At 41.8% G+C, this 12103-nt stretch overlaps 1 protein-coding gene across 1 annotated transcript in view; it reads left to right on the forward strand.

The window, feature by feature from the left end:
• Window positions 1-12103, forward strand: part of SLC30A4 (solute carrier family 30 member 4) — a 49482-nt gene that overhangs the window by 31631 nt on the left and 5748 nt on the right. The window contains exons 5-6 of the mRNA XM_077474087.1: window positions 2363-2468; window positions 2729-2863. Of these exons, the coding sequence (XP_077330213.1) occupies window positions 2363-2468; window positions 2729-2863 (241 nt within the window). The remainder of the gene's footprint in view (window positions 1-2362; window positions 2469-2728; window positions 2864-12103) is intronic.

A 12103-nucleotide genomic window follows, 5' to 3' on the forward strand; every position in this document is an offset into this window, starting at 1 on the left:
GGTGGCACTATTGAAAGAGCTAATGTGTTTTAAAAGTACAGTTTTTCTTTAAACCCCTTCCCACCTGCAATTGCTACATACCTTTTATGAAATAAATAAATCTGCAGGTAAAAAAAATACGTACATTTAAAAAATTTTTTTTTTAATTAGAACATGTAAGGCATTGCACCCATGTTCAGCAGAATGTTGGTGTAAATCCACGGTCCAGCAGACTGTGTAGCAGTCTGTCTGTACCACAGATACGGGTGGGCAGTTACTGAATGACCAGAAGTTCAATGAACTTCCTAGAGCGCTCAATAGCGTTGTGGTAGTTCATTGAGAACTACAAGTCGACAGCCGCAAAGGCCGTCAGTACTTTTAGTTCATTGATTCACAGGGATCTGGGGATGCCCCTCAGCCAAGGTCTCTCTGAATTCTGACAGGTGCAACGAGAATATCCCTGGATTTCTGTCATGAGGAGAGAGAGAGGGGTCTGATGCTGAATATGTTACACCAGTGGTCATCAACCCTGTCCTCAGGGCCCACTAACAGGCCAGGTTTGCAAGATAACTGAAATACATCACAGGTGATATCATTTGCTGCTCAGTGATTGCAGTATTCTAGTCTGCATCCTCCAAGGTAATACATAAAACCTGGCCTGTTAGTGGGCCCTGAGGACAGGGTTGATGACCACTGTGTTACACCATATGGGTGTAACATGTTCAGAAAGGTAAACTTCTTTAATAAACCACCTTCCTTTGAGAGCCTCCCATGCGCAGCTGGTGGTTCTCAATCCCGGCTGTCGCTTACAGCTTCATGCTCTGCTAGTAATCAGAAACCTATCACGTGATTATCATCATCTCAGCTGTGGCGAAATGGCTACATTTAGGCTTCATTGACAAAATAGGCCAGCAACTTGAGGTTACAGTGTTCAATGTTAAGTACTGTAATAAAAAGAAATGGATAAAAAAAGTACTGTAATAAAAAGAAATGGATAAAAAAAAACATTTTGGGATTTCTTTTTTTTTCCTTAAATATTCTGTCGGCCTATAATGGAAAAAAGTGTTTTATTAGGACCCATTCACAGCCGCTTCTGTGCTAGAATGCAGCCACTAGTATATGATAGGATGACAGCAGTGAAAATGTGCCAGTCCTGGTGCATCACCTCGTTTGTTTTTATTTTTTGTGAACTTTTTTGAAGTACCATAAAGTCTCATTTATTTAATTTCTATTGGATGCAGTGGATTGCATTGTGCTATGCTACTGCATACTGTACTTTCCTACTGCACCTGGTGTGAATAGGCCCTTGAAGTGAACTTAAACTAAAAAAGTAAAGATTTGGAGATTTGATATGTTGCAGGGAACATCTAGAAATGTGCTCAAGCAGTAACCTGAAAAAATTACCTTTTGACTTTAATTCTCTGAAAAATAGCATTGCACTTCCCGGTATGTTGGGTTGCCGAGACATTTCTGTGTTAAAAGTAAATGCTCTCTACTAAGCAAGCTATAAATGCTGCCCCCCCCCCCTTTTTTTTATATGCTGCATAACATTTCTAATCAGTTTAAATTAAAAAAAAAAAAAAATTAAATCTGTTTCCCAACGGTTACATGACTACACAGCTCTGGGTCCTAGGTGACGGCTGCAAGAGCTGATGGTGAATTCCCAAAGCATCGACAAGGTGAAGAATTTGCAGGACAGAGACCCAGTGTTAAGAACTCCCCAGAGCAGCAGAAAGCCCCCCACGCCCAGAACATTGGCACTGGTATAGTCGCATCACTGCTCTGGGGATTCCTGACCATTGATGGATTTCACAGCAGCCACCCAGGACCTGGAGTTGTGCAGTCGTGTGACCTGTAGGAAACGGATTAAAAAAGTATTTACACTGCTTATTAGAAACAATGTGTAGCATTAGTACAAGTAGAGGGGAGGCAATATTTAAAACTTTCTAGAGCGCTTTTCCTCCTTTAACCGCTGTATATCTGCAGTGTGAGATCTGTCATTGCTACCTGTGACTGTTAGTCTCATGAGTTCTGCTCACTGTTCTTGCTGGAGAATCTGGCATCAGAAAGCATAACCTTTACTCTTGACAAGTCCGTAATGAGGGAAAGGTCAGCTGCAGGCAATACTGGTGGTCAGTCAGTTGCCCTGTGCCTGACATGCGAGCATGAAAATGTGAAAAATTTTCACACTTATAAAATAGGGCAACTATTGTTATTTTCTGATTCCTTTCCACTAGGAAAGCGACCAAAGAGAACAGGCCTTGCCTAGATTTTGCAGCATATAATTTAAACCCTATCTTGATTGTAGGACCGATAATATAATTTACATATTCTGAAAAGCAAAACCACAAAACATTTAACAAATCATTTTTTATCTTTTCAGCCAGAATACAAAATTGCTGATCCAATCTGTACCTACGTATTTTCTGTACTTGTCATCTTCACTACTCTGAAGCTTATACGAGACACCGTGCTTATAATACTTGAAGGTGAGCAGAACCCTTTTTTTTTTTTTTTTCTCTGACAACCTGTTTGGCGATTTACATTATTAAGGCTGTTGTGAAATTTGCTGACAATAGTGGATCGTTGATTGCAATCTTCTTACACAACTTGGTTATTGTGAAATTATTCTGGAGGGAGTGTCAGTTTATGATTAAACGGTATTAACATTTTTACACCAGCAATATATGCAGAACATGTTTACACGTGAATCTCCCAATTTATAAAATCCTATTTTACTTTATTCCAGGAGTTCCAAGGCACTTGAATGTGGATCAAATCAAACAAGACCTGATGAAAATAGAGGATGTGTACGCTGTAGAAGATCTTAATGTGTGGTCACTGACCACAGGGAAATCTGCTGCCATAATCAACTTACAGCTGAGTAAGTTGGTACTGAATTGTGACTATAATTATAACATAGCCTCTATAATGCAGCATTAAAGAGTTACTTCACCTTTCGTGATACAATTGCCTATGCATTCCAGCATCCCCATTACAATAAAAGTGCATTCTTTTCCATGTCACACATGTAGGCTGTGTAAGGCCACTCCTAAACCATGAAAGTCATGAAAAAACTCCTAGGTGGGTGCCCTCTCCCTGCCAAGATGTACCAGGTATTGAGTGCATACCCCAGGTTCACGGAGACAACAGGTCTGGCTTATTCATTTTATTTTTATTTTTTTGCTATTAAAGGTTTAAAGTATATAGTTACAAAACAAAGCCTATGGGCATTCCCCAGCTTGCAAGCGCATAAAACATAACAGTACTATCATCTTATCTAGTAACAAAAACACAACATTCCATACACTTTGCTCAGTTATTATTGTATAAATGTAATCGGGTCTGGCTTATTCAAATAAAAACCTCTGCATGTACAATGGGCTCTCTTCCTTTGTCACAGCAGAGACTGAGCTCAGCATTGTGTGACAGAGGAAGAGAGATTACACTACACATGCACACATTTTGAACAAACCAGATCTCTGGCTACTGTGATCCTGCACCCAAAGTCTGGTATATCTTCCCATCTAGACAGTATTTGTATTGCATCTGTCACACTCCTTACAGGCTTGCCCACAGTTTGTGTAGAAAATTGGTGGATGACGTCTCCATGCAATCGCAGCAAAATGAGCATCACCAGCATACCTTGGTATAGTGATAATCTTGTCCTTTATTCACTTAAAGTAGCAGGCATCACAGGCCAACATTTTGGGACCTCACAGGATCTATTTTTAAATCTGTCTTGAAAAAGGAATCATGCAAGGTCTCAAAACATTGACCTGTGATGCGTGTTACTTTATGTGATCAAAGCACAATGTTATTATACCAAGGTATGCTGGTGAAGATCCTTATTTGCCATCTAGGCAGGACAGAAGCATATGGGAGAGGTCACAACCACCTACAGGTAGGTAATTGAAAATCTTTTTTTCAAAACCCAAGCATTGTTTTAACATACTGTGAATGCTAGAATGCATGTGAACTTTTTATCCTAAAGGTGAACTAATCCTTTAAATTGGGAATATGCAATTAGCGGACTTCCAGCTTTTGCAGAACTACAAGTCCCATGAGGCATAGCAAGACTGACAGCCACAAGCATGACATCCAGAGGCAGAGCATGATGGAACTTTTAGTTTTGCAACAGCTGGAGGTCCGCTAATTGCATATGCCTGCTTTTAAATTTCCAAATGTAAATTCTGGCTAAAAGGATTTTGTGATATAATCTACCGTATGTTACGTGTATCTGCAGATCTCATCAATCAGTTAGGTACGGGTGGTTTGGATTCAGCCCTTCTGTTGTAGACCATTCGTATTTATGTAATGAAATTCTGTAAACACAACTTCAATGTACATAGAATTTTAAAAACCATAGAAAATTGTACAGACTGAATTCTAGGCTTGCCATCCATGTTACCTATACTAAGCATGGTTATTTAAAATGCAGTGCATCTCTTCATTATCTGCAAAAGCCCCCCATATTTTATCTCTTTTGAAATTCCGCAAGTAGAGAAAAATACCTTTCAACCCTGACAGAAATTCTATGAGCTCTTTGAACCTTTTAGTGAGCTTACAACACAGCACCCTTTGGGTTTTTATTGCCACAGAGGCATTAGGTCCCGTCTGTCTAACCTGCTGTTGGTCTAATGCAAATGCTAAATTAAAAAGTGCACTCCCTATAGAACACCTCCCACTGGTGGGAGCACCTCAGTTTTTTTCGTCAGTATCTAAGGTGTTGGTCACAATTGAAGATATGCAGTGCTGAGCTCCACTGAAACAATCCTTGCTGGGGCTTGCTATGCAGACTGGATCCATTGAAAGTGTCTTTTTTTGGCCGAATTGAATGGTACACGGGCCTTGTATCCGACGAAACAAGGTTTTGCCTGTAATGCTTCTCTTTTTAGAGTTCTGGGATCCAGCACTTTTTGGTAGCTGCCATAACCTCAGTACCCCTGTGTTTGGCTGGCGGTCGGCTACAAGTTAAAAGGGGTCTCTGCATTCGCAGCAAGATCGCTTTTATTGGTGGCGGGAGAGGGCTCCCTCTCGCCATGATCCAGCGCCCTCCGCCGCTTACCAGAGCAGCAGTGGAGGCGATCGCGTATGTCTCCTTGCTAGTTATGGAGAGGCTAGGAGTGAGGGGAAGATGCCCCCCCATCTGTCTCCATACCATAGCAGGGCGAAAACGTCACTTCCGCCCATACATCCTAAAGGCACATTTTTTATTTTTTTTGTCACCTTTTCAAAATGACAATATTTTGCATTCAAGTCCAAATATGAGATCTGAGGTATTTTTGACCCCAGATCTCATATTTAAGAGGTCCTGTCATGCTTTTTTTTTTCCTATTACAAGGGATGTTTGCATTCCTGGTAATAGGAATAAGTGACACAATTTTTTTTTCTTTTTTAACCGTGTAAAAATAAAAGGTAAAATAAATGTAAAAAAATTAAACGCACCCCCCATCCCGCCGAAGTCGTGTGCAGAAAAAAACGCATGCGTGAATAGCGCCCGCATATGAAAACGGTGTTCAAACGACACATGTGAGGTATCGTTGCGATCGGTAGAGTGAGAGCAATAATTCTAGCCATAGACCTCCTCTGTAACACAAAACATGCAACTGGTAGAATTTTTTAAATGTCGCCTATGGAGATTTTTAAGGGTAAAAGTTTGTCGCCATTCCACGAGCGGGCGCAATTTTGAAGCGTGACACATATTGGGTATCAATTTACTCGGCGTAACATTATCTTTCACAATATAAAAAAAATTGGGCTAACTTTACTGCTGCCCTATTTGTTAATACAAAAAAGTGTTTTTTTTTTTTTTTTTTTTTTAAGTGTGCTTGTAAGACTGCTGCACAAATACGGTGTGACAAAGTATTTCAACGATCGCCATTTTATTTTCTGGGATGTTAGAAAAAAAATTTATAATGTTTGGGGGTTCTAGGTAATGTTCTCGCAAAAAAAACTGTTTTTAACTTGTAAACATCACCTCTAAAAAAGAGGCCCGGTCTTAAAGTGGTTAAGCTTGAAGTAAAGGTTTGATGCTTTAATTGCATCCCAGAGTGGGACTAAGCATAACAGGTCCCCGTCCATTGCTCAGGACCCTCATACTGAGGAACAAGGAGCAAGGGATGACGAATTTCTCTGACCAGGAAAAGGCTGATGTCTCCTTCCAAAGAACCTGATGCGAAGTATCAAGCTCGCAGGAAAGGTTGTTTACAGTCGCTCACTGAATTGGTCCGCTACACATTTTTACTGCCAATAACGCAGTCAGTCGATGAGCCCACTTCTGCTTGGGTTCACTAAAAGCCCCCCCCCCCCCTTACAGTTGGCGCTATGAAAGATTCTATTCTCCAGGGCTCACGGCTCATGCTAAGTCTGGTACCTGTGCATAGAATCCTATGGTTGAAAGATGGTCAGCCGAGAAGCGCATGCAAAAAGCTCTTGGCTAGTTTCCCTTTTTATGGTGAACGGTTATTTGGAGACAATCTGGATAAGTATATCCAAAGAATTTCTAATGGGAAAAGTTCCCTTTTTTTCGGTTAAAAAGTTTAAGTATTTTTCTTTGAAATGTGCTTCTTCTCTAGTGCCAGGGGCATCTGCCTCCAGGTAGTCACGATGGCCATCACCCTCAGGATTCTAGAAGTAAACCTCAGGGTCAGTCCCAGGGTCAAAAGAGGACCTGGGGAGGTAACCAACAAAATACTAAAGCCTTGTGAAAGGGCACCCCCACTCGCTCAAATGGGGGGAAGGCTTCTACAGTTTTCAAGGGTCTGACGGGAACAATGTCAGAGTTCCCGTCTCCTTGTTTTCTCATATCAAAACGTTCCCAGAGATCCAGTGAAAAGAAGTCTCTTTCTAGCTTTGGATCATCTCTTGTCTCAAAGAGTGATATCGGTGGTCCCCTTGGTAGATCAAGGATTAGGGTTTTATTCAAACCTTTTTTACGGTTCCAAAACCGTACAAGGATGTCAGACCAATTTTAGATCTAAACCGGTTTTGAATATACGTTCTTTTCGCATGGAGTCAATCCGATCAGTAGTCTGTCCTACAAGGGGGAGAACTTCTGGCGTCAATCGATATCAAGGATGCTTTTTCCATGTGCTGTTTTTTTCTCCGCTCACCAGAAATTTTATGCTTCAAGGTAGAAAATCTTCATTTTTTTTTTTTTTATCTGTTGCGTTTTTAAACATTTAACAAAAAATACATTGGTCATGACAAGAGTTGACTTTGGTACGTACAGAAATATGATATAAGGCAAACAATTACATGAAATACGGCAGGGAGCTCAAGACATCACAATGGTCTTAGCAGGTTGGCATTCATGGGTAGGAGGACATCGTGGGGCTAGAACGTGCATCTCAGAAACATACATTACATTCACAGTTGCAAATTCCTATTCATTGGCAGAAGATAGTGGGTTAAGAAGGGTTGCAAGTCTGAGGCTGTGGAGGAATCCACCAGCCATTTGGACCAAACCTGATCATATTTTTGAGGACAGCCCCTATTAGCCTGCCTCTGTATGAAGATTGTTATTCTATTGTTGACCAATTGTTTCCACAGGGTGAGAGGAGGAGGAGTAGGCTTACACCTGCTAAGGGCTATGGCTTTGCGGGCGTAAAAGAGAAGTAGCCCGACCAGAGTGTAGCTATCCACAGTGGGAATTATTTGTTCTATCAGGCCCAATATACATATTGCTATGAAGGGTTGGAGCGATATGGTGGTGACCTGTATGATGACCTTTAGTATTTCTTTCCAGTATTTGACAATGGCTGGGCAGGTCCAAAAATTATGAGTAAAGTCACCCGGTAGAAATTCTTCAGTTTGTAGTTCTGCCTTTTCGGTCTAGCTACCCCACCTTGAGTGTTTACAAAGGTCCTGTCGCCTCCTTTTTAGCCAGGATAAGGGCTCAAGGTATAACAATACTGGCCTACTTAGATCTTCTCTTCATAGCTAAATTCGGTAGCCTGCTTAATCCAAACTTTGGTCACCACAATTAGCTAGCTTGAATACCTAGGTTGGATTCACAACTTAGAGAAATCCTTCTTAAATCCATCAAGGAGATTGCAGTACTTGGGGCTGATCATTGATCCAGCTCAGAATAGGATGTTTTTTTTTTCCCCCCAGGAAAGGATCGGTTCCATAACGGAACTGATTAAGTTCTTCAAGTCAAAGAAGAATCCTATTCGGCTTTGTATGAATTTGTTGGGAAAGATGGTGGCTTCTTTCGAGGCTGTTCCTTATACGCGGTTTCATTTAAGACTGCTGCAAAACAGTATCCTGTCAACTTGGAACAAGAAGGCCCAAGCTCTGGGCTTCCCAATGCGTTTATCCTCCAATGTGCGTCAGAGCCCCAATTGGTGGTTAATATCCAAGAATCTTCAAAAAGAGTAATCCTTTCTACCAGTTACCTGGAAGGTGGTAACAGACGCCAGCCTTCTGGGCTTAGGAGCAGTCCTGGAAGAATCATCTGCCCTAAGGAAATGGTCCAAATCAGTGATGACCTTGTCCATCAATATTCTAGAGATTCGGGCAGTACGCCTGGTCCTCGAGGCCTGGACACTCAAACGACGGAATTGTCCTATTAGGATCCAATCCGACAGTGCCACAGCTGTGGCTTTTATCATTCACCAAGGGGGCACGAGAAGTTGTGCGGCCCAGATAGAGGTGAATTGTATTCTATCTTGGCAGAAAACCACATTCCTTGCCTATTAGCAATTTTCATTCCAGGAATAGTGAATTGGCAGGCGGACTACTTGAGTCGAAAGAGGTTCTCCTTGTTCTCCTTTATGAACCGGTTTGGTTTGTGGCTGATCTATCAAGTATCTGGGCGGACACTTTGTGGACTTTACATTTATTTAATCACCGATCACTGAGTGTAATTTATGTTGATGCTTATTTTCATTGTTCATGTGTTATGAGCACATGTTATTTAGACACTAGCGCTGCATTTTACCTTTCTTTCCACATTAATATTTGTCACATTCTTACGTAGCAGTTTTTTCAGATTAGCGCAGTATTTTTTCCTTTTCTTCTTCGGACTACTTGATTTGCCAACAGTTGTTCCCGGGTGAATGGTCCCTTCACCCTGACATGTTTCTGTTGATATACCAGACAATGGGGAGCTCCGGATGTGGAACTTTGTATCAAGGACAAGGGATCCGATGGCATGCGAAACAGATACCTTGATTTTTATTTATTTTTTCTGTGCGATCCTTTTTTTACTGATCTATGCGTTCCCTCCTGTTCTGCTGCTTCTGCGCCTTCTTCGCAGGGTCAAGCAAGAAGGGAAGGAGGTGATTCTTGTGGCCCAGGAGATCTTGGTTTGCAGAGATTGTAAAGATGGCGGTGGGGGACACTTGGACCCTACCACTATGGCCAGACCTTCTCTCTCGAGGTCTCTGGTATTCTATCCTACCTTACAAACGCTAGATTTAGCGGTTTGGCTATTGAGACCCACATTCTGAAAGATCGTGGGTGGTTAGCCTAGTTCTACTTTGGTTAAATGCTAAGCCGGCCTCCAGAGTCAAGAATCTGTAAAGCATATGTATCCTGGTGTAAATCCAGGGGTTGGCACCCCAGGAAATATGTCATAAGTAGGACCCTTGAATTCCTACTGATAGTACTCGAGGCCAGCTTCATTTCTAATCCTATCGATGGCCAGATGTCGGCCTTATTGGACTTTCTTTTCATCAACCACTTGCTTCCCCACTTGCTTCCCTCTCTCTGGTTTGTGACTTTATTCGTAATCTTCCAGTTTGGTCACCCCGAACCCTTGGGACTTAATTTTAGTCCTGTCGGCTTATAGAGGCAGCCTTTTTTTTTATTTTATTTTTTATTTTTTTGAGCCAATATGAGATATTCCCTTGGCCCTTTTGACAGGGGAAAAATAATTTTCTTGGTTGCCATATCTTCTGTGAGAAGAGTATCAGTGTTGGCTGCTCTTTCTTGTAAGGTAGCCTTATTGGTTGCTCATAAGGATGAGACTGTATTGTGGTCTCATCCTGAATTCTTACCGAAGATAGTATCTGGTTTTCATTTAAACCAGGATATTGTTCTGCCTTCATTTTTTTTCCAGAACTTCATTTCTGTGGAAGAAAAGTCACTACATTTCCTTGATGTGGTGATAGCAGTCAAGGTCTATTGAAGGTGACTGCTCAGATTCATAAGTGTTTGATTACGAATGCATCGAAATTTACTATTTCTAAATGGATTTGTCAAGTGATTGTTCAAACTTATGGTTTAAAGAGGAAAATTCCTCCTTTTTTATATTAAAGCGCCCTCCACCAGGGCTGTTAGTGCTTCTTGGGCAGTTTATCCCCAGGCCACCATGGCTTAAATCTGCAAGACCGCAACTTGGTCTTCAGTCTATACATTTACCAGATTCTATCAAGTAGATGTAAAAGGCATGAGGACATTGCCTTTGGGCGCAGTGTACTGCAAGTTGCAATACGAGTCCTCTAGTCTCTTGGTGCCCTACTTTGTTGTGTCTCCCTCCCTTCAGTTGGCATTGCTATCGGACATCCCACATGGTAACTACTATGGCTGTGTCCCGTGATGTACGATAAGAAAATAGGATTTTTATAACGGCTTACCTGTAAAATCCTTTTCTTTGAAGTGCATCACGGGACACAGAGGTCCCTCCCTTCTTGGTAAACTCATGTATTGCTTTGCTACAAAACTGAGGCAATCCCACCAGTGGGAGGGGTTATATAGGGAGTGCACTTTTTAATTTAGGGCGTGCCAGCGTCCATTACCTGACGGTGGCCTATAACCCACATAGTAACTACTATGGCTCTGTGTCCCGTGATGTACTTCAAAGAAAATTTATTTTTACAGGTAAGTTGTTATAAAAATCCTATTTTGTTTAATCATTTTTACCTACAGGTAAGCCTATAATAGGGCTTACCTATAGGTAAAATGAATATCTCTTCATACGGCTTAGGAGGTATGCACTTTTGCATGCTGACGTCAGCGGTGCATGTGCTGTGAGGGTCCAGCAGACACTGCTTGACCTTACCGGAAAGAAGTCTCCCGCGAGCATGCTTTGGAGTGACGACATTGTGGCTCTGGCCACTCACAGAACTGGAGCCATGAACCTGGAAGAAACGCAGAGGGGAAATGTCAGCTCCCTCAACGCTAACTGGGATCAGCTGCCGATTCCTCGTTCTAAGATGAGTATTTCATAATGAGCTAGTATGCAGTGCATACTAGCTCATTCTGCCTTTTGCCTTAAAAAAACAAACAAAAAAAAATGTTGTGCGGGTATACAACAAGGACATTATATTCTCCTACTGACACCAAAGATGAACCCCCATTCTTTTCACCAACAGTGTGGCAAAATTACTAATTGATGACAACAGGGGCGCTATTCATTCCACAGGTACCAAAGGCGGGGCACTATCCCTGCCAATGATGGGGCACTAGTCCTTCCCCTGACGTCAATGATAAAACATTATTTCTTCGACTGCCACCAAAAATGGGACACTATTCCTCCCACTAATACCAATGAATGGGATGCTATTCCTCCTCCTACTGACCACAGGCGCAATGTAATTTTTTTTTACTCCCGCTAACCACCAAGCCGGGGCATTTTGCACTCCCACCGGCCCTCCTAAAGTCTGAAGGACAGTAAACTGGCCCCTTGTTTAATAAGTTTGGAGACCCCTGGTCTAATGCATTGGTATTTATTTCTGCTGCCCGGAGTTGGGATTTAATGTATTATTATGATATGTTATTTTTGTCATGGTTTCTTCTGCACAAAACAGTAATTGATCTAGCAGTTGCAGTGCTTGTTTGTAGTATTGAGCATTTCAGTGTGGATTAAATATGGCATAATTTAAATATCTATCTAGTCCAGTAAACAAACACAATAATCCTCCTTACCCGCCCCTAGTCCCCGCTGTCTCTTACCTCTGAGTGATGCCTATGTAGCCGGCTATCTGAAATTCTCGCAATTCTCCCTCTTTTTTTTTTTTTTTTTTTCTGCACCACTTCCAGGATGGAGCAGTGTGATTCTGACTGGCCAGTGCCAGCTAAGAACATCACTCTAATCCATTCTGGAAAGAAGAGGTAGAAGAGCGGGGATTTCAAATAGCCGGACTGCTACACCAGCTGCATGGGCAATGACAGC

The sequence above is a fragment of the Lithobates pipiens genome, unplaced genomic scaffold, assembly GCF_037356315.1.
Source record: "Lithobates pipiens isolate NorthernLeopardFrog02 unplaced genomic scaffold, aLitPip1_a1.2 Scaffold_8, whole genome shotgun sequence".
NCBI classification, from domain to species: domain Eukaryota; kingdom Metazoa; phylum Chordata; class Amphibia; order Anura; family Ranidae; genus Lithobates; species Lithobates pipiens.